The 23,893-nt window shown below is 44.8% G+C and overlaps 1 protein-coding gene across 5 annotated transcripts in view; it reads left to right on the forward strand.

Annotated features, from left to right (window-relative positions):
• Positions 1 to 23,893, forward strand: part of FYB1 (FYN binding protein 1) — a 226,512-nt gene that overhangs the window by 73,104 nt on the left and 129,515 nt on the right. For all 5 annotated transcript variants that reach the window (XM_068250375.1, XM_068250408.1, XM_068250401.1 and 2 more), the window contains exon 2: positions 11,104 to 12,202. In XM_068250375.1, coding sequence (XP_068106476.1) covers positions 11,104 to 12,202 — 1,099 coding nt within the window. The remainder of the gene's footprint in view (positions 1 to 11,103; positions 12,203 to 23,893) is intronic.

Below are 23,893 nucleotides of genomic sequence, written 5' to 3' on the forward strand. Positions count from 1 at the left end.
CAATTCGCCAGTGCAATATTTACATCTGTTCTCCCCTGTAATAACCCACTGATTACCTGTCAATCACCTGTCAATCACCTATCAATCACCCATCAATCACCCCCTGTCACTGCCACCCATCAATCACCCCCTGTCACTGCCACCCATCAATCACCCCCTGTCACTGCCACCCATCAATCACCCGCTGTCACTGCCACCCATCAATCAGCCCCTAACCTGCCCCTTGCGGGCAATCTGATCACCCACCCACACCAATAGATCGCCCGCAGATCCGACGTCCGATCACCTCCCAAGTGCAGTGTTTACATCTGTTCTCTACCCTAAACACCCACTAATTACCCATCAATCACCCCCTGTCACTGCTACCTATCAGATTAGACCCCTATCTGCCCCTAGGGCACTCAATCACCCGCCCACACCCTCAGAATGCTCTCAGACCCCAGCCCTGATCACCTCGCCAGTGCATTGCTTGCATCTATTCCCCCCTCTAATCACACCTTGAGACACCCATCAATCACCTCCTGTCACCCTCTAACACACCTACCCATCAGATCAGGCCCTAATTTGCCCCGTGTGGGCTCCTGATCACTCGGCCAAACCCTCAGATCCCCCTCAGACCCCCTCCGATCACCTCCCCAGTGCATTGATTGCATCTATTTTCCCCTCTAACCACCCCCTGAGACACCCATCAATCACCTCCTGTCACCCCCCTAGCACTCCTATCCATCAGATCAGGCCCAATACAACCTGTCATCTAAAAGGCCACCCTGCTTATGACCGGTTCCACAAAATTCGCCCCCTCATAGACCACCTGTCATCAAAATTTGCAGATGCTTATACCCCTGAACAGTCATTTTGAGACATTTGGTTTCCAGACTACTCACGGTTTTGGGCCCGTAAAATGCCAGGGCGGTATAGGAATCCCACAAGTGACCCCATTTTAGAAAAAAAGACACCCCAAGGTATTCTGTTAGGTGTATGACGAGTTCATAGAAGATTTTATTTTTTGTCAAAAGTTAGCGGAAATTGATTTTTATTGGGTTTTTTTCACAAAGTGTCATTTTTCACTAACTTGTGACAAAAAATAAAATCTTCTATGAACTCGCCATACATCTAACGGAATACCTTGGGGTGTCTTCTTTCTAAAATGGGGTCACTTGTGGGGTTTCTATACTGCCCTGGCATTTTAGGGGCCCTAAACCGCGAGGATTAGTCTAGAAAACAAATGCCTCAAAATGACCTGTGAATAGGACGTTGGGCCCCTTAGCGCACCTAGGCTGCAAAAAAAGTGTCACACATGTGGTACCGCCGTACTCAGGAAAAGTAGTATAATGTGTTTTGGGGTGTATTTTTACACATACCCATGCTGGGTGGGAGAAATTTCTATGTAAATGGACAATTGTGTGTAAAAAACATCAAACAATTGTCATTTACAGAGATATTTCTCCCACTTAGCATGGGTATGTGTAAAAATACACCTCAAAACACATTATACTACTTCTCCTGAGTACGGCGGTACCACATGTGTGGCACTTTTTTACACCCTAAGTACGCTAAGGGGCCCAAAGTCCAATGAGTACCTTTAGGATTTCACAGGTCATTTTGCAACATTTGGTTTCAAGACTACTCCTCACGGTTTAGGGCCCCTAAAATGCCAGGGCAGTATAGGAACCCCACAAATAACCCCATTCTAGAAAGAAGACACCCAAAGGTATTCCGTTAGGAGTATGGTGAGTTCATAGAAGATTTTATTTTTTGTCCCAAGTTAGCGGAAAATGACACTTTGTGAAAAAAAACAATTAATATCAATTTCCGCTAACTTGTGACAAAAAAATAAAAACTTCTATGAACTCACCATACTCCTAATGGAATACCTTGGGGTGTCATCTTTCTAAAATGGGGTCATTAGTGGGGTTCCTATACTGCCCTGGCATTTTAGGGGCCCTAAACCGTGAGGAGTAGTCTTGAAACAAAAATGACCTGTGAAATCCTAAAGGTACTCATTGGACTTAGGGCCCCTTAGCGCAGTTAGGGTGCAAAAAAGTGCCACACATGTGGTATCGCCGTACTCGGGAGAAGTAGTACAATGTGTTTTGGGGTGTATTTTTACACATACCCATGCTGGGTGGGAGAAATACCGCTGTAAATGGACAATTGTGTGTAAAACAAATCAAAAGATTGTCATTTACAGAGGTATTTCTCCCACCCAGCATGGGTATGTGTAAAAATACACCCCAAAACACGTTGTACTACTTCTCCCGAGTATGGCGATACCACATGTGTGGCACTTTTTTGCACCCTAACTGCGCTAAAGGGCCCAAAGTCCAAGGAGTACCTTTAGGATTTCACAGGTCATTTTGAGAAATTTCGTTTCAAGACTACTCCTCACGGTTTAGGGCCCCTAAAATGCCAGGGCAGTATAGGAACCCCACAAATGACCCCATTTTAGAAAGAAGACACCCCAAGGTATTCCGTTAGGAGTATGGCGAGTTCATAGAAGATTTTATTTTTTGTCACAAGTTAGCGAAAATTGATTTTAATTGTGTTTTTTCACAAAGTGTCATTTTCCGCTAACTTTTGACAAAAAATAAAATCTTCTATGAACTCCCCATACTCCTAACGGAATACCTTGGGGTGTCTTCTTTCTAAAATGGGGTCATTTGTGGGGTTCCTATACTGCCCTGGCATTTTAGGGGCCCTAAACCGTGAGGAGTAGTCTTGAAACGAAATTTCTCAAAATGACCTGTGAAATCCTAAAGGTACTCATTGGACTTTGGGCCCTTTAGCGCAGTTAGGGTGCAAAAAAGTGCCAGACATGTGGTATCGCCGTACTCAGGAGAAGTAGTATAATGTGTTTTGGGGTGTATTTTTACACATACCCATGCTGAGTGGGAGAAAGATCTCTGTAAATGGACAATTGTGTGTAAAAAAAATTAACAAATTGTCATTTACAGAGATATTTCTCCCACCCAGCATGGGTATGTGTAAAAATACACCCCAAAACACATTATACTACTTCTCCTGAGTACGGCAATACCACATGTGTGGCACTTTTTTGCAGCCTAACTGCGCTAAGGGGTCCAAAGTCCAATGAGCACCTTTAGGCTTTACAGGGGTGCTTACAATTTAGCACCCCCCAAAATGTTAGGACAGTAAACACACCCCACAAATGACCCCATTTTGGAAAGTAGACCCTTCAAGGTATTCAGAGAGGGGCATGGTGAGTCCGTGGCAGATTTCATTTTTTTTTTGTCGCAAGTTAGAAGAAATGGAAACTTTTTTTTTTTTTCTCACAAAGTGTCATTTTCCGCTTACTTGTGACAAAAAATAATATCTTCTATGAACTCACTATGCCTCTCAGTGAATACTTTGGGATGTCTTCTTTCCAAAATGGGGTCATTTGGGGGGTATTTATACTATCCTGGAATTCTAGCCCCTCATGAAACATGACAGGGGGTCAGAAAAGTCATAGATGCTTGAAAATGAGAAAATTCACTTTTTGCACCATAGTTTGTAAACGCTATAACTTTTAACCAAACCAATAAATATACACTGAATGGGTTTTTTTTTATCAAAAACATGTTTGTCCACATTTTTCGCGCTGCATGTATACAGAAATTTTACTTTATTTGAAAAATGTCAGCACAGAAAGTTAAAAAAATCATTTTTTTGCCAAAATTCATGTCTTTTTTGATGAATATAATAAAAAGTAAAAATCGCAGGAGCAATCAAATAGCACCAAAAGAAAGCTTTATTAGTGACAAGAAAAGGAGCCAAAATTCATTTAGGTGGTAGGTTGTATGAGCGAGCAATAAACCGTGAAAGCTGCAGTGGTCTGAATGGAAAAAAAGTGGCCGGTCCTTAAGGGGTAGAAAGCCCTAGGTCCTCAAGTGGTTAAAGTAGAAACTTAGAAAACTTACAATCATACACACTTTAGATTACTGTTGGCATTCAGGGTTTCAAAATCGATCCCTCGAGTGACAGTTCATGACCATGGCTGTTCAAACATATCATTCACTAGCATACAAGCTGGTGCCATGTACTAATAATATGGGGGGGGGGGGGGGGGTAGGCAGGTTTGGCTAAACACTGCTTTCGGTATCTCCAGTAGCGGCATGCAACTTGTCAGTTTGGTAATTCTTTCAGATTCAGATTGTTCCATACCCTCTCCTCGAGTTAATGCAGTCTGGTCCTTCTAAACATTTAATTGATCATTTATACAAATCAAACATAGGCACTTGAACGCACCACACCATCCATGACTAAATGGACCAGTTTTGGTGTCGCTTCCGATACTGAAGACTGGGAAGACTCCTTAAAGGACAACTATCAAACTTAACTAAAATTCAACATGCCACATATATTTCCAGTAATTACCAGCAAATAGATAAAATAGATATACAAAGGCTTTTTTTCATCTTTTTCATGTTTTTAAAAATAAAATAAATAGAATTTACAGAGAGCAGTTCTCAATGTGGGCATTACTATGGAGGACTGTGCCCAGCACATCCAGCACACAGAAACAATACTGTGAATAAAACATGTTCAGGATGATAGAAAGCAGAAATATAGTTTCATATGTGTGTAAATAATCATCAGCTGCAGCTCTGTCTGTGTGTTCCTGTGTGTCTCTCTCTCTCTCTCTCTGCCACGCAGTCTAAAGTAAACAGTTTATAGCCAGGTTACAGTTCAGCTCTGCCTCCCTATCCTCCCAATGCCAACACAAAATTGTTGTAAACAGCTGGTAAACAAGGCATTTTTTTCACATAGGCTGTGTTGAGAGACCTCTGAAAAGCTTTCTAGTGTTGCTGGCTAAAAGCTCTATAGCTATGTGGGGCTTACAGAAAAACTGTTTCTTTGATAGTTGTTCTTTAATAGCGGTTAAAAAAAAAACCTCACCATGCCTTTTGGGCATTATTCATGATGATGATATTAGCTCTAAAACAAAAGTATTTATCTCAGAAGCTCTGTTTGCGACATGGCAGGAGATAACCCTGCAATGGTTATCCCTGAATCCTCCGAGCTTTGAGGCTCGGTCCAGTAAAATTGACTCCCCTTGAAAAAGCTTATACATGTGCATAAAGATAGAGTGAATACATTTAATCAGATTTGGCATAAATGGAGGAAGTGATGATGAGTTATTGGGGCTTGATTGAATTTTTGCTAATCCTTACACTTTTTTTAATTACATTTCGTATTTGGATTCTGATTAAAGTGAATCAGAGACGAAGTACCCTCATGTATTTTACCATATATATCAGTGGGGACATTAGAGAAAACATCTACCCTGCTCTCTGTTTCATCCTTCACTGCTCAGCCTGCTTGTTATCAGCCATGATAAAATCCCCGACTGAGCAATCAGCCTGGCTTTGCTCAGGAATCATTATAGCTGAGTCTGTCTTCTCTAATGTCTTTTCAAGCCCAAGCCTGCCCCCTTCTGGCTGTGCTATAATGACTTGGCTATAATAATTCCTGAGCAAAGCCAGACTGAATGCTCAGTCGGGATTTTATCAGGGCTGATAACAAGCAGGCTGAGCAGTAAAGGATGAAACAGAAAGCAGGGTAGGTGTTTTCTCTAATGTTCCCATTGATATATATGGTAAAATACATGAGGGTGCTTCATCTCTGGTTCCCTTTAAGTGCTAACTTTGACACTTGACACTGTGTCAACCCTGTTTTGTGCTACTTATTGTTATTATTATTATTATTGATTTATAAAGCGCCACCATATTCAATGGCGCTGTACAAAGTAAGAAACAAACATGGGGTACATTATAATACAGACAATAGTGTACACCAAAATACAACATACATAATTAGTGACAAAATACAAAGAATGATACAAAATACAAATTATAGAATTGGTAATGACAGCGATAAAATTAACACGATGAATAAAATGTATAATGGTTATCAAGAAACAAAAGGGGGAGAGAACCCTGCCCTTGCAAGCTTACAATCTAAAGGGAATGGGGGTAAACAGGAGGAGGGGTAGTATGCAGCAAATATATAGAGGCTGTGTGTTTTAGGATACCTAGTAGGAGTGCAATTTGGTTTTAGGACAAAGGGAAGTGGCCTAAGGTAGCGCATATGTTTGTCGGAATAAGTGTGTTTTTAGGCCTGGTGCACACCAAAAACCGCTAGCAGATCCGCAAAATGCTAGCAGATTTTGAAACGCTTTTTCTTATTTTTCTATGGCGTTTTGCTAGCGTTTTGCGGATTGCTGCAGCGGATTTCAGTATAGTAGATTTCATATATTGTTACAGTAAAGCTGTTACTGAACAGCTTCTGTAACAAAAACACCGGCAAAACCGCTCTGAACAGGCGTTTTTCAGAGCGGTTTGCGTTTTTCCTATACTTAACATTAAGGCAGAAACGCATCCGAAATAAAAAAAATGCCTCACCCCGGCATTTTTCGTTTCTGCAAAACGCCTCCCGCTCTGGTGTGCACCACCCCATTGAGATACATTGACCAAGCGGATTCGCAGCCGCAAGCGGCTGCAGAAACGCTGAAAAAGCCGCTAGGTGTGCACCAGCCCTTAGAGAGCGTTTAAAGGCAACAAAGGTTGGCGAGTGACGGATGTGTTGAGGGAGGGCATTCCAGAGGAGGGGTGAAGCGCGTGCGAAGTCTTGTAAACGTGAATGTGGGGATTTGATTCTAGAGGAGGACAACAGAAGATCATGTGCTGATCTTTGATTGCGATTGGGTTTGTATCTGGAAATTAGTGAGGATATGTACTGGGGAGAGAGATTGTGGAGAGCTTTGTAGGTTAGGGTTAGGAGTTTGAACTGAATCCTCTGGTTAATTTGCAGCCAGTGAAGAGCTTGACAAAGAGGGTCGGCAGAGGAAGATCGAGAAGAAAGATGAATGAGACGAGCAGCTGAGTTCAGTACCGACTGGAGCGGGGCCAGTTTGTTAGAAGGTAGTCCACAGAGTAGTATGTTGCAGTAGTCCAGACGAGAAATTATAAGAGCATGTATTAACATTTTAGTTGTGTCTTGAGTGAGAAAAGGACAGATGCGAGATATGTTTTTGAGTTGGAGATGGCAGGAGCTGGTTATGGAGTGAACATGAGGAATAAAAGAGAGAGATGAGTCGAATTTCACCCCCAAGCACCGAGCTTTGGGAACTGAAGTTATGGGAGTGTTATTAACATTTATTGTTACTTCAGGCAGGGAGGTGGACAGAGACGGTGGAAAAATTATTAGTTCAGTTTTACTCATATTAAGTTTTAGGAAGCGAGAGAACATGGAGGATATAGCAGACAACAGTCAGGAACACGTTTAAGGAGGGAGTTAAGGTCATGGGCAGAGAGGTACAGTTGTGTATCGTCTGCATAGGTGTGGTATTGAAACCCGAATGAGTTGATTAAATCACCAAGACCGTGCACGTAGATAGAAAAGAGGAGGGGACCAAGGACAGAGCCTTGAGGAACCCCGACAGACAAAGCATGAGGAGAAGAGATTTGATCTGAGTAGGAGACTGTGAAGGACGTTCCAGAGAGTTAGGAAGATAACCATGTGAGAGCAAGGCCCTTTATTCCTACATTTGAAAGTATTTGTAGGAGTAAGGTGTGGTCGACAGTATCAAATGCTGATGACAAGTCAAGAAGGATGAGTATGGAAAATTGACCTTTGGATTTGGCTGTAAGAAGGTCATTGGCCACTTTGGTAAGAGCTGTTTCCGTGGAGTGGTTAGTGCGAAAGCCAGACTGGAACTGATCAAGTAGGGAGTTAGCAGATAAATAATGGCTTAATTCTGCATGTATATGGCGTTCAAGTAGTTTGGATGCAAATGGGAGAAGTGACACTGGGCGGTAGTTGGCAAGTGTGGTAGGATCTAGAGAAGGTTTTTTAAGTAGTGGTGTCACAACAGCTTTTTTGAGTGGGGACGGAAAGATGCCAGTAGAGAGGGACAGGTTAAATAGCGTTGTTAGTGCAGGCAAGAGAGATGAGGATAGCTGCGGAATGAAATGGGAGGGAATAGGATCCAAAGAACAGGTGGTTAGATTAGCTTTGGCAATTACAGAGGAGAGAGAGTGTTCAGAGAGTGGAGAGAAGGCAGTTAGAGAGCAGTCAATGGGAGGTGTGGAGGTGGGATTTGAGGGCTACGTGGAGAATTCACTTCTGATTTTGTCAATTTTATCAGTGAAGTATGTTGCAAATTCTACTTTGTAACACATGTGATGCCTGTCTACTGTTTGTACCCAAATGTCTTTTATTTGACAAAATAAACCTTTTTCATTGGTTTCCCCCCGATAATAATAATAATAATAATAATGGGGTCGGGGGAAAGCGGAGGTACAACAGAGTGGGAGGGGTAAGGAGGTAGAACAATAGCGTCAGGCTGTGCTCAGGCAAAAATAATTCTAGAAGCTGATTCTTTTCCCTTTGCATCAGGGAGGATCAAGGGCTTTCCTGATTCAGTCCCATCAATTAACTTGAGCTGTGCCAAAAATGTGTCAGGACCTCAGCCCTGGACGACTGAAGTGTGACATCCCTGATATAACAGCCCAGACCAAGATGGACCATATGTTTGCTTTTATCATCAATTTATTACTGAGCAATTCATACTATTGCTTTTTGTGAATCAAGATGTTCTTCAGCAACACAGGTTATGCAAGCAATATACACGTTGTGCGTATAACACCAGTTACACAAACTGCGTATTGTGTATAACACCCGGCATGAGCACCATCTGTGCATGTACATTTTATCAAAGTTTAGTGAATACATCCCATTTAAAGGGAACCAGAGAGGAATACAATCTAAAAATAGAAAAAGGCTTTTATACATACCTGGGGCTTCTTCCAGCCCCATAAGCCTGGATCGCTCCCACGCCGCCATCCTCCGCTTCCTGGAACCGCCGGTACCGGGCCCGTCACTTCCGGTGGACGCGGCCAACTGTCCGCATCACAAGGGCACCCTCCATACCCGTACGCATTCAGCTGCTCAGTAGGCAGACTCATGCGTACTTGTATAGAGGGAGCGCCGTGTGATGCGGAGAATCGGCCGCGTCCACCGGCCGACTGGCCTACTCGCGGCAATGATGGGACCCGGTACCGGTGGATCCAGGCAGCAGAGGACGGCGGCGTGGGAGCGATCCGCGTGTATGGGGCTGGAGGAAGCCCCAGGTATGTATAAAAGCTTTTTTTTTTAATCATCTCTGGTTCTCTTTAAGCGGATCCGAACTCTTGCACATCACACAATAAAAAGTCTTTACTCCACCTGTAGTTGATTAAAAAATTTACTTCTCTGTGTTCTGTGTTTTATTTAGGCAGATAAACCGGTCTAACTAGATCTTATGAGCAACTGTGTATAGACTGCAGGACAGCTTTGCCTAGGCAGTTTGCCATATAATAAATACTGAGGCTTAACCCATTCAGTGCTCCCTAAAATGTGAAATCAAGTAAAAGGTTTTCATGCTGTGATTAATCTTTTAGAGCAAAGAGGACGGTCTGAGTTTAGTTCCACTGTAAGATAAATATGGAGAAGAGAATTCTGGGTATCTTTCTTATAGCATATGTACTAGCATATTTGTAAAACACCTTTCTCCCATAGGACTCAAAGTGCATAGACTTGTCTCATATTAATACATAGTTGCAGTTTAGAATGTGTTAATAGGAAAAAGTTATGTGATCATCAATGCCATTCTAAACAGGTGGCTTTCCAGTTTTGATTTACATGGATCCAGGGTTTCAGCTGTCTCTTGATGGGGTGTGGCAAGGCGTGACAAAGGGTAGGGGCAGCATCACAGAAGGCTCTGGCTCCAAACGCTTTCAGCTGGACTCCAGGGTAGGAGTTGTACTGTTGCCATAGTTTTCAGCAAGTTTCCTAAAAAAAAGTTTTAACAGCTACGGACTAAGATTTAAAGAGACTCTGAAGCGAGAATAAATCTCGCTTCAGAGCTCATAGTTAGCAGGGGCACGCGTGCCCCTGCTAAACCGCCGCAATAGCGCCGCTAAACGGGGGTCCCTTGACCCCCAAACCCCCCACTGCGACACTTGGTCGCTCCTGGAGGCAGGGCTAACGGCTGCAGCCCTGCCTCCAGTCGCGTCTGTCAGCTGCACATCGCCGCCTCTCAGTGAAGGAAGACTGAGAGGGGCGGGGAGAGGCGGAGATGCGCGCTGACAGACGCGCGTGGGGCAGGGCTGCGGCGGTTAGCCCTGCCCCAACCAGGAAGCGCTCCCCCGCATTACGGAGGGGATTTGGGGGATCAGGGACCCCCGTTTAGCCGCGGGATAGCGGCGGTTTAGCAGGGGCACACATGCCCCTGCTATCTATGAGGTCTGAAGCGAGATTTATTCTCGCTTCAGACTCTCTTTAAAGATAATATTTCATATTCTGCTACAAAATGCCTTATATACAGTAGTGATATACTGTACATTGCATAGATTTTTGTTCAGAAGAACAGTTTCCCTTTAACATTTATGTATTTATGTCTTGAGGACTTAAAGAGAATCTCCGACCAAGAATTAAACTTCATCCCAATCAGTAGCTGATACCCCCTTTTACATGAGAAATCTATTCCTTTTCACAAACAGACCATCAGGGGGCGCTGTATGGCTGATATTGTGGTGAAACCCCTCCCACAAGAAACTCTGAGGACCGTGTTACTCCTGGCAGTTTCCTGTCTGTGAACCTTATTGCATTGTGGGAAATAGCTGTTTACAGCTGTTTCCAACTGCCAAAAAAGCATGCAGCAGCTACATCACCTGCCAATAGTAAAAATGTCACCATGTGATAAATGTCAGAATGTAAATCAGGGAGAGGAAAGATTTTACAATGGGCAAACACTGACTAAATCATTTATATATAATTATTGTAAAAATGAAGCACTTTTTTACTACATTATTTTCACTGGAGTTCCTCTTTAAATATGGTTTCTAGCAAGGAAAGCTTCTGCAATATAGAAAGTAAACTAAAGTAGACAAGTTATTTAGACATACAGGAAGATGCTTGTTAAATGCTTTCAACCAATGAGCTCTGTTGCAAGCCTCAGCTCAGGAAGCCTTTGAAAGATAGTGTATGTGCGAGTGTGTGTGTGTGTGTCGGGGCTGTGAAACCTCTCACTTGAGTTCTCTTCTTACTTTCGGCTTGTAGGAGAAAAGCACAAATGTGAAGTCGCTTGCTGCTAAATTCAGTGCAGTGCCAAGACCTATGGAGGAGACAGCAAATTCCCCAGGGCCTCCTGCTCTGAAGACATCATTTCAACAAAGGTTGGCAGGATTTCAGCCGCAAAACAGCACTCCTCCAACAGGAATTACACCAAAGAAACCTACGGTTCCAAAACCGGCTCCAGGACCAAAATTTCCACCAGCTGAAGTTAAACCTGCATTTCCCAAACCTTCTGGAGTCACCAACAGGAACGTTGGCTCTTTCCACAAAAATAGCCAAGAAAAAGAAGAGACAAGTTCATTTCCAAAACCACCTGTTTTTAAATCACCCAGCCAACACAAAGAAGAACCAAAACCGCAGTTTCCAAAACCCATACCTGGCAAAACTTTGAATAATGCATCACATTCTCCACAAGAACCCAAGTTTGGTGGGGTCAAGTCAACATTTTCCCCAGAGCCAAAGGTGGCTGAGGAGAAACCTGCTTTTCCCAAACCATCCCAACTCAAATCCTTAAATTCTGCTTCAGAAAATGAGACCAAACCTCTTTTTCAGAAGAAGCCGCCATTTGCAGCCAAATCTCCTGCAAATATGGGTGGGTCCACGGGTGAGAACAACTTAAACAAACACCACGGCCCTTTAGCAAAGACTTTTTCAACACCTCAGGACACCAAGCCGGTTAAACACACACAGGAATCCTCAGAAGAAAATATGTCTTCAAGTCCTTCTCAACCGTTACATGGTGTCCAATTAAGGCCTACAGGTATCAAGCAGCTCCAGAGCCCATTTTTAAATAAAAGCACAGATGAATCAAATGATAGGACAAAGCCCAATTTCATACCTAAAGATTTCCAAGGCAAAGCAAGCCAACAAAGCAACAGTTCTTCACCTTTTGCTCCAAAATATCCAGGAACGCCATCCTCCGGACTGTTTTCCACTGCCCATGGAAACTTGAGAGAGCAAAAAGATTCCTCTGCGCCCAAACGAAAGCTGCTGCCGTCTTTGTCTGAGCTAGGCCCGGCCCCTCATAAGCCTACCCGACCACCGAAAGTGAACTTAGACAGGTTTAAAACTGGAAAAATAAATGGTAAGTTTAATTGTAGACCTAAATTGTTTGTTTGTGTGTTTCAAACTATTTACACTGTGTACCTAAAGCTCCATACATACGCAAGATGAAATTCGGCCGAGCCGGCCGATAACGTCTGCCTCTGTCTGCAATGTTGCACTGTCCGTTGTGCGAGTTTGATTGACTGTGTGTACAGCCTTTATGAAAAGGATGCACGATATTACAGCTAGTAGAATATGGGTAAAATTACCCATATTCTACTACTTAATTCTGATAGTAAAATATAAGTAACCTTTACCGATATTTTACTATGAGCTAACCTGACCCTACTCTCATCCAACCAACTCTCCTTCTTCTGATGCCTCGCCTTAACTCCCCTGGTGGTGCCACCAGGTTAAACCCCAAGTTTAACCTCAACCCAACCTAGTGGTGTTTAACCTTCACACCCCTGGCGGCGGGATGCTTCTTCTACACAGCGCCAGCTGCATAGCACCTGAGTTTGGCCCATGCACAAGTAACTGCTCCCTCCACAAGTAACTGCTCCCTCCGAAGACTGAGGGGGGTAATAGTATTTAATGTCAGCAGGATGAGCCGTCTACCAGTTCACCCTGCGCCAAGCTGATCGGTGGCAAAATTAAATAGACGCTCTGGTGGACCCCCACCTTACTCCTAACACAAAAAAAACCTGCTGGTTAGCGACAATAGACGGATATTTATCATTGCGGCCTATGGTGGTGCCCTTCTTTCCAGGGCGACTTTTTTCCCTGCTTCAATCTTAACTGAGCTTAAAATATATACTGGGAAGTGTAGGAATACTTTAAGGCAGCATTTTATGATTATTAACAATGAAACTACAGTTCCTATTTCAGTGAAATAGAGCAAGCAGTGAATGCAGTTTTAAATTGGCTTATGGCTGAGGGAGGATCAGACTGTGTAGGTGTAATAAAAAAAAAACAACACATATGCCTTATAGAAACATTTATTACTGCGCAGTAACGTTGCTCTTAATCTTATTAATGCTATTGACACTGTAAAACGTAAAACATGTTGGCAATGCATGCTTATTTTGTTTTTATGTGCCTAAAAACCACATCCAGATGGGTTCAGGAAAGTTTTCGGTCAGTCAATAGATTAGTCCAGGTGTTGAAAACAAATAACAATGACTCCAGTGCGGAGCAACTAATAATTCATGCAACAAGGAGGCAGAGCCAGTTCTAGACTTTTTGCTGCCTGAGGCAAACTTGTGAGGATGCCCACCCGCCAATTGGAATGATTGCACGGCACCCAACAAATTGTACCGCACGTGATAGCTGCGGTGAGCCACCCCAGGTATAGGTGCCCCCAGTGTTGGTAGCTAGGTACAGTAGCCACCAGTATAGTACAGTTGCCCCCAGTACAGGTTGGCCAGGCACTCTCTTCACTTCCTGTTTCTGCCTGGTGCTGCCCCCAGACTTCTGCCGCCTGAGGAAGTCATCTCACTTGGCATAAAGGGTGGACCGGGCCTGCAAGGTTTTGGATAATCTGTACTCCAAACAGAATACTGTTGCTTTGGAAGCAAAAATTATTGTGAGTTTTTGAAATCCCGTAGTATAAAAAAAAAATTCCCTCGAGGAAGTGACAACTCTGGTTTAGACACTTTTTAGACCTACTCAGACAAAACTAATAATCTGAATTACACATTAGATTTGACAAAAACATTAAATCTAATGAAAATCCAATCGAAACTAAAGCATTTTTGATTTAGAGGTTGTGTTAGTACGGGGGGAGTAAGAATGGAGTTTGTGAGGGGCAGGGGCCAGCGTACAAGCAAGGCACGCCCCTGCTTTGGGCCTCACTTTAGAGGGGGGCCTCGCTTTGTTGGTGGTGTCCGCCAACCTGCCCTGTGCAGACATGGGGAATCACAGCAACTTACACAATCCCGTTCCAGCCCGGACTCCTCTCACCGCTGCCGCTCTCTCCTCCTGTCGCCACCGCAGGGTTTGCGTCCTGTCTCCATGGTTACCCCGGCGGCACCTTATGCCATAAGCGGTGCCGTTGGAAGTAACCAGGGCAGTTGAACGCGGCGAGAAGAGGAGATCGCGAGGAGAAGAGGAGAGAGGGGCTGTCATGAGAGGAGTCCATGCTGGAACAGGTTTATGTATGCAAACCTATACTGAGGGCACCACCTGTACCTGACGATCTATACTGGGGCACCTATAGCTCACTACCTATAGTGTGGCACCTGACTAACCTATACTGTTGCACCTGGCTAAACAATAGGGGGCACCGCCTGTACCTAGCTACCTATACTGGGGCACATATAGCTCACTACCTATAGTGTGGCACCTGGCTAACCTATACTGGGGCACCATCTTAGCTCACTACCTATACTGTGGCACCGGGCTAACCTATACTGGGGCATTACCTGTACCTGGCTACCTTTACTGGGGCAACTATAGCTCGTTACCTATACTGTGGCACCTATAGCTCGCTACCTATACTGCTACCTATACTGTGGCACCTGTACTTGGCTAACTGGGGCACCACCTGTACCGGTCTATCTATACTGGGGCACCTATAGCTAGCTACCTATAGTGTTGCACCTGGCTAAACTATAGGGGGCACCGCCCGTATCTAGCTACCTATACTGTGGCACCTATAGCTCACTACTTATACCGTGGCACCTAGCTAACCTATACTGGGGCACCACCTGTACCTGACTACTTATACTGGGGCACCTATAGCTCCCTACCTATACTGTGGCACCTGGCTAACCTATACTGGGGTACTACCTGTATCTGGCTACCTCTACTGGGGCACCTATAGCTTGCTTGGACAGAGGGACAGGAGAGGGGCACCCATAGCTTGCTAGGACAGAGGGACAAGAGAGGGGCACCTATAGCTTGCTAGGACAGAGGGACAAGAGAGGGGCACTTATAGCTTGCTAGGACAGAGGGACAAGAGAGGGGCACTTATAGCTTGCTAGGACAGAGGGACAAGAGCTGACACAGAGGGAGACAAAAGAGGCACAGGGGGAACAGAGGGGTAGAAAAGAGGCACGGCGGGAACAGAGGTGGCACATAGGGAGGGCAAAAGAGGCACAGAGAGGACAGAGGTTGACGAAAGAGAACGGATTCAGGTTAAGAATGGACATACAGTCCCTATTTCATTTTTTAACTGGGGACTACCTGTACTTTGCTAGTATTTGGCCCCACCCACATCATGTTATAACCACGCCCATTTTTTCACTGCGGTGCACTTAGCACGCCACTTTCTTTGGTGGCGGGGCTACTCCTATTTTTTGCAGCGGAATGCTTTGCACAACACCCCTTCCGGAGGAGAGGGGGAATGGGGGCAATTTATGGCCTGCTTGGGGCCATCAAAACCTTAGAGGCATTTGGCATTACTCAAGAGTGCCTAGTTCTGAGGGCCCCATGAAAATGTTTCTATGGGGCCCCTAATTTCTAGCTATGCCGCTGTTCACAATGGTCAGTTCTATGACGTGGTCAGTTGTATAACACATACTGTATATTGATTCACAAAAGTTACTTATTTTTCACCTTAAAGAGACTCCGTAACAAAAATTGCATCCTGTTTTTTATCATCCTACAAGTTCAAAAAGCTATTCTAATGTGTTCTGGCTTACTGCACCACTTTATACTATCACTGTCTCTGTAATAAATCAATGTATCTTTCCCCTGTCAGACTTGTCGGCCTGTGTCTGGAAGGCTGCCAAGTTCTTCAGTGTTGTGGTTCTGCTATGAACTCCCCCTTCCAGGCCCCTCTATGCACACTGCCTGTGTGTTATTTAGGATTAGAGCAGCTTCTCTCTTCTCTCTTATCTTTTACAAGCTGGATAAATCGTTCTCTGAGCTGGCTGGGCTTTCACATACTGAAGAATTACAGACAAGGGCAAAGCTGTTTGCAGGAAGAAACGAGCAGCCTGAAACTTCAGTGCATGAGAACAGGGGGAAAGAAACACACAAATGATCTCTTGAGATTCAAAAGGAAGGCTGTATACAGCCTGCTTGTGTATGGATGTATTTTCTATGTGTGGACATACTGTACATCAACCTACTTCCTGTTTTGGTGGCCATTTTGTTTGTTTATAAACAAACTTTTTAAAACTGTTTTTAACCACTTTTAATGCGGCGAGGAGCGGCGAAATTGTGTCAGAGGGTAATAGGAGATGTCCCCTAACGCAATGGTATGTTTACTTTTGTGCGATTTTAACAATACAGATTCTAACTGTAAAGAGTACTAATGCACGAGATAAACAAATAAGGAGAGATAATTCATGAGATAATTAGATAAGGAGAGTTAAACCATGAGTTATGTCAAATAAGGAGAGCTAAACCATGAGTTATGTCAAATAAGGAGAGCTAAACCAAGAGTTATGTCAAATAAGGAGAGCTAAACCATGAGTTATGTCAAATAAGGAGAGGTAAACCAAGAGTTATGTCAAATAAGGAGAGCTAAACCATGAGTTATGTCAAATAAGGAGAGCTAAACTATGAATTATGTCAAATAAGGAGAGCTAAACCATAAGTTATGTCAAAAAAAGGAGAGCTAAACCATGAGTTACGTTAGATAAGGAGAAGTAAATCGTGAGTTAAGTCATTTAAGGAAAGATACATTGTGAGTTAATAAATAAGGTGAGATAATTTAACAGAAAAGCTTTGTGAATCTGGCCCATAATGTGTTATAATGAGTGTGAACTGCAATAGTGACTGGAGATAGACTGTTAAGGAAATCATAGATGTTGACATAAACAGCTTTTATACTTACCTGTGCTCCATCGCTGCTCTCCTAGGCCCATCCGTTCCTCCGCGGTGTCCTCCCATATATATCTCAGTCGCGGTCGGTTGAGGTTCACCATGTGGCTAGTACTGCATCGGCACAGAATGACCAGGAACATGGGAGCGCAGCAGGGGCGTGCACACAGCCGGGCATCGCATGCACGGTATACCTCAACTGTCCACAACTGAGATATATAATGGGGGACACAGCAGAAGAACGGAGGGGCTCAGGAGAACAACGATGGAGCCCACATGGGGCTGGAAAAAGCCCCAGGTAAGTTAAAAAAGCTGCTTATTTCAACATCTCTGGTACACTTTAATTCAAAGCCTGCATACAGCGAGTTAGAATTATGCGATCTGTTACAACGCAGTACAGTGAACAGGCCCAAGGAATTGTATGGGCACTGAGCTGACATGCAGAATTATTCTGCAATGCAACTGAGCACTGTGAACAGTTCTGCATAGTGTATGTACTTAGCCTTACGCCACTTCCTGGATATGCTGTCCAGCTTGGTTTTTCTGCACGCCTTGCATTGAGGTAGGGTATAGGGGGTAGGGGGGATTTTGTACAGTATGTTGAGTCTAGAAAATATAGAATTGATACAAAGAGAAGATATGATCCCTGTGACATGAATCCAGGAAAACAATGCAAATGATGCTAAAGGATCAGATTGTTAAGCAACATATGCAAACCAGGCAGATTACAACACAATAGAAACTCCTACTGGCGAAGCAGTTGCGCAGAGCCCATTGAACCTCTGTCTTTCTGCCAGGCCCGGTGTAATGTCTGATTGCGCTGCCCGGAAGCTCCCTTCCACACTGAGTAGCACGCATGCTCAGTGTGAAGTTAATTATGCTGCTGATGGTAAAATAATAAATGTCTCCGCTTCCACACATCATACACTCACCAAATTTTCAGGTTAGGGAGAGGATCCCCTGAACGACCTCTATGCCAAATTGCAGCCCCCGAGACCCGCTGGTTCAGGAGATAGATTAGAGAAGCCTATCTCAGGAACCAGTGGGTCTCGGGGGCTGCAATTCGGCATAGAGGTAGTTCGGGGGGTCCCCTCCCTACCCTGAAAATTTGGGGAGTGTAGGATGTGAAAAAGCAGAGATATTTAGTATTTTACCATCAGCAGCATCATTAAATAGGAACTGTGGCTGCACAGTCTCCTACTGCGCATGCGGGGCAGCGCAAATCCAAAGGCAGCGTAATCAGACACAACACCGGATTTACATCACAGGAGCCTATAAGCACAGATGTCACAATTCGAATAAACTCTTGGTCCAGGCCCAGGGAAAGCTCAATCCTGGTTAGGAGAGCTGGTGCCGGTGCCAATCCTCCAGGTAGGTACACCACTCCTACCGCCACACTGTGCTTATAGCAACAAAGTAGAAGGAGGCACTCCACTGGCTTGAACTTGGGTTCCGTTTATTGCATGTCATGCACACAACATTTTACGGGCTCCGCCCTTCATCAGGTGGTGAAGGGCGGAGCCCGTAACATATAGCGTGTATGACATGCAATAAACTGAACCCAAGTTCAAGCCAGTGGGGTGCCTCCTTCTACTTTGTTGCTATAAGCACAGATGATCTGGCACCCTAGACTCCACCCTCCATGAACCTACAAACCCCTGCCGAGCCGCACTGCAAGTGTGCTGGCTGGCCCAGCTGTTACCTCTCCCTTACTTCCCTTGCCCAGCATAGGTAGCTACAGGTGCCTCTTAGTATTAGGTAGCCAGAAGTACCTTCAGTATGAAGTAGCTAGAGGTGCCTCCAAGTATTATCTAGCTATATTCTTCAGGCTGAAGGGAGATCTGGACAGTGGAATGCTGAGAGCAGAGTGAGTAACCTCTCATTTATGCTCTGTGCAGGACTCTGCATAGGGAAGGAGGGAGGGAGGAGCTCAGGGAGGGGAGTGGACCGCCTTTCCACCATCAGGTGCTTGTAGGCACATGTCTACAGTGCCTTATGGAAAATCTGCCTGCCTGCTGCCCTTGAATTCTCTCACAATTGGGTCTGGTACAATACATACTGTATATTTAGATCCAGGACTGGTCCTTTTGCATATCAATATTGATACATTGTCTTTGAATTTTACGTGTTTCAAGTTTTCAAGCATATCCACTTCTGTGCATCGAAATGCTGGTACGATATTGCCTTCCCCTCCTTGCAAAGCAAGTCTTGTTTAATAGTGGTAATTCTTAACTGTTTCCTTACTCTGATTACTCCTCTGGGACACTGAAACTGTCATTGGGGACTTTATATCACCAGGGAACCAAGCTCCTCAGCTACACCACTGCATGAGTACAAATACATACATAGTTGATGTGTGGTTTGAGACATAACCAGTACTGGTACAGGTTCATAGGATAAGTTACATCAGAATAAGAAACACTAGGAAGAGGTCCCTGCTCTTGTGAGCTTACATTCTAGAAGGTAGTGGGGTGGAGACAATAGGGGAGGAAACACAGGGGTTAATGGATAAGACAGTGAGCCTCCAAGGCTACCTATAAGAAATTATAGGCATGTCTGAAAAGGTGTGTTTTGAGACTACATTTGAAGGTTTCCAGGTTTGGAGTACGATGGACAGGCTGTAGAAGGGAGTTCCAAGGGAGACATGATGCTCGTGAGAAGTGCTGGATGCGACAGTGAGAGGAGGTGACCAAGCTAGAGGACAAAGAGATTCTGGGAGGAGCCCAAGGTTTCGGGTGGGATGGTATCTGGAAATTAATGGGGAACTTCAGCCTAAACATTAAGTTACCTTAGTTATGTTAATTAAAATAGATAGGTAATATAATCTCTTACCCACCCTGTTTTAAAAGAACAGGCAAATGTTTGTGATTTCATGGGGGCAGCCAACTTTTTTTATGGGGGCAGCCATCTTTTTGGTTGATAATAGGTGACAGGGAGCATGAGACACAGTTCCAACTGTCCTGTGTCTTGATCACCCCTCCCAGCTGAGTACGCTAGGCTTCAAATCTCAAATTAGACATTTAAAAAAAAAAAAAATTGCACCAAAACAGCCGAAGGAGAACAACAGCATCAGAAATCCCATCATGCTTTGCACAGTATCAGGGGAAAAATGCCCGGGCAGTTTCCTTCTGTGCAGCTAAAATTGAGGCTTGGGTAAGAAAAACTAAATTCAGATGTTGTGAAACACCATGCCTTTTCAGTGCTGCTGCTGAGTAGATTTTTAGTCTGGAGGTTCACTTTAATGAGGAAATGTATGGAGGTGACAACTTATGTAGAGCTTTGTGTGATAAGCAGTGGCGGCTCCAGCTTCAAAAACATTTTTTGGAGGGGGGGCACAAAGGTTGGCTGGCTAGAAGGCCCATTTGGGTGATCAAAATCAATGTTTGTATGGGGAGATTTAGATATTTTTTGCCTAACTCAGGTGATAAATTTAAGGCTACCTAGTTCAGCAATGATAGGAACCTTGTAAGTATCCCAAACAGAACTTGGAGGCTTTTGAGCAAAGCAGATTACCTTACTGCTCTACAAGCAAGGGGAGGGGAAGATGCTGGAGGGAGAGAAACACTATGTGTACAGTTCCTCCTTATCTTAATAGCAAAGCATTGTTGGGCACTAGAGCTTGTATATAACATACAATCTCTAATTTATTGATTTTTTTAAATGAAAAACAGTAAAGGTAGCCATACACTGGTCGATTTGCCATCAGATTCGACCAACAGATAGATCCCTCTCTGATCGAATCTGATCAGAGAGGGATCGTATGGCTGCCTTTACTGCAAACAGATTGTGAACCGATTTCAGCCTGAAACCATTCACAATCTGTTGTGGTGGTGGTGCTGCCGCTCTCCCCCCCCCCCCCCCCCCCCGCCCGCATACATTACCTGCTCCGCCGGCACGACTCACCCCGGTCACCGCTGCTCCGTCTCCGCTCTGGTCTCCGGCCCCGGCATGCTTCACTTCTTCCTGCCAGGCAGGAAGTTTAAACAGTAGAGCGCACCCTCTACTGTTTAAACTTCCTGCTGGGCAGGAGGAACTGAAGCATGCCGGAGACCTGCGCGGACACGGAGCAGCGGTGACTGGGGACAGTCGCGCCGGCGGAGCAGGTAATGTATGCCGCTCTATTGCGTCGGTCGTCGGGCACTCGAGCACCGCTAGCGACGCGCTCCTTACCCGCGGGCGATCGACTGTAATTTTTCGCACGGAGCGATCGACGGGATCGGACGAAATGGATCGAAATTCGGCGGGTAGAGTGAACGATTGGCAGCAGATTCGATCCCAGTGATTGAATCTGCTGTCGAAACGGCGGCAAATTGGGCCAGTGCATGGCCAGCTTAAGCCTTCAGCATGTAAGCCTTCATCAGACTTTATTCCTGTTGAGTGACAATGTTAGAACATACAATCAGGAGGTAGAGAGATTTATGTTGCACATACAAGTGTCATCCAGATACATTAATTACAAAGGATCTTGCAAGGATTGTAAGGTACTTATGGCATATAGATAAGACCTTTGGCTTTTTTAACACTTACATAGACACATGCTGACATGGAGCCTGTAAACAGTTAACTGTTTTTTACTGAGCGGGAGGGGGGAAGGTGCTTGGGGGGCACAGTGATTCCCAGGGGGGCCAGTGCCCCAGCGTGCGCGTGCGCCAGTGTAGCACCGCCTATGGTGATAAGGTGAGGAGTTTACACTGGATCCTCTGGGTTATTGGGAGCCAGTGGAGAGATTGGCAGAGAGAGGCAGCAGTGGGAGGAGAGGTGGATGAGAGGGGCAGAGTTCAGTAGGGACTGGAGAGGTGCCAGAATGCTTTTTGAAGGACTGCAGAGTAGGCTATCAATAGAACTTCCATGCCCACCAGCAGTGAGCACAGTGCTTTGCAGAGGGAGGCTCTCGCCCCTCCTGTCAAGGTGCCAGTACCCACTGCTGAGGACCATGATGGGTTTACATACTCATTGGGGGGAAACTCCATAGTACTGCAGCAAGAAATAGTTGAGAGTCAGAAGGTGGTGGGACGTCCCTTGGCTACTGCGTGATGATGCTTGATTGCTACGTCATGACGTTTAGGGCATGCAAACAATCAAGGGCATACAGACACCACGCCAACTCAACCAAGGGCATAACTAGAGTGGGGGCCCAGAGCTGTGGGAGGCCCCACCTGCTAACCTTCCCTTCCCCCATACAGGGGACCACCCTTCACATCAGGTGTTTTTGTGGCTGCACTTGTTATGGGTGTGAAGATCATGATGGCCAGACTTGTGTTATGACCCTTGTGAGATGGGCCCCCAGGCTGTGAAGGGTACTAAGGGGAGGCAAGGGAAGGGGTGTGGACATTGGAGGGGCCCATAATTTTTTCACTGGGGGACCCTAAATGATAGTTACGTCTCTGAGTTCTTCATATTTTACTTTTGGTTTCATTTTCTCCAGACTATAGCAGCTTAATTCTTTGGGACTGCTCAGTGTTTTGACAAGTGGTTTATATAAAAGACAATATCTGGCTGACTGTGTATGTTTTTTTTTTTTGAAGATCACTTTCCCTAGGACTGGTTAGACCAGTTTACTTTCATGCAGGATTCATTAGTGGCTGCAAGTGTTTATTAAAGTGAAATTCCAAGGCTGCTCAAATCTGGAACCGGGAGACATCCGGATAGTTGCTATCCGGATATCTCCCAGTTACCGATGCAGGGGGGTCAATCTTACCTGTCTGACGTCTTCTTCGTCCGTCCCTCGGCACCTCCCACGATGTGGTCCAAGTGGCGGGCGCGTGATTACAAACACTTCCTCCTTCCGGGTTGAAGGAGGAAGTGTTTTTATTCACGTGACACGCATGGAGCACATCGTGGGAGGCGTTGAGGGACGGACGAAGAAGACGTCAAACAGGTAAGATTGACCCCCGCCCACTCCGCACAGGTTTATTGGGAGATATTCGGATAGCAACTATCCGGATGTCTCCCGGTTCCGGAGTTGAGCAGCCCTGATCAGCTCTACACTTTGCTAGGATTTAATGCAAACAGTATTTCTTATTGCTTACTTTATTTCTGTGCCTACAAAACACCCAGCCACTCACTACGCAGTGATCCTATCAGGGAATATCAGATTGGGAAGTGAGAGGGATATGGAGGCTGCCATATTTTTGACGTTTAAACAATGCTTATTGCCTGGCTGTCCTGCTGATTCTCTGCTTGTAGTATTTTAATGCTAGGTAAATATGATGAGATTTTCTGGCAGACTTACTGGCAGATCGATTATTTCCAACATGTCTGATCTGATTTCTGATCGATTTCCGACCAACTTTCTATAGAAGTGAATGGTCGGAAATCAATTGGAAAATGATCGGAAATCGATCGGAAATGAGATCAGACATGTTGGAAATAATCGATCTGCCAGTAATTGTGCCAGAAAATCTCATCATGTGTACCTAGTATTAGCTGTAGACCCTGAACAAGCATGAAGGTCAGGTGTACCTGACTGTAGTCTGACTGGATTAGCTACATGCTTATTTCAGATGCGCGATTCAGACACTATTGCAGCCAAAGAGATCAGCAGGACGACCAGCCACTTGGTATTGTTTGAAGAGAAACTTTAACCAAGGATTGAACTTCATTCCAATACCCCCTTTCCCATGAGAAACCTTTGCCTTTTCTTGAATGGATCATCCGGGGAGGGGGGGGGGGGCTGATATTGTGGTGAAACCCCTCCCACAGTGTGATGTCATGACCAAGGTCCTGACAGTTTGCTGCCTGTGAACCTTGTTGCATTGTGGGAAATAACAGTTGTTTCCAACTGCCAAGCAAGCAGTATCTCCTTCTGTGTATAGAACTTTCAGTAACGAACATTCCGTATAGCGATCATATAGCAGCAGAACTAAAGATGTCACCACCAAAGATACATTTCAGAATGTAAATCGGGGGAGGAAAGATTTTACAATGAGCAAACACCGACTAATCAATCTATAAATGA

Source organism: Hyperolius riggenbachi, chromosome 1, assembly GCF_040937935.1.
Source record: "Hyperolius riggenbachi isolate aHypRig1 chromosome 1, aHypRig1.pri, whole genome shotgun sequence".
NCBI lineage: Eukaryota > Metazoa > Chordata > Amphibia > Anura > Hyperoliidae > Hyperolius > Hyperolius riggenbachi.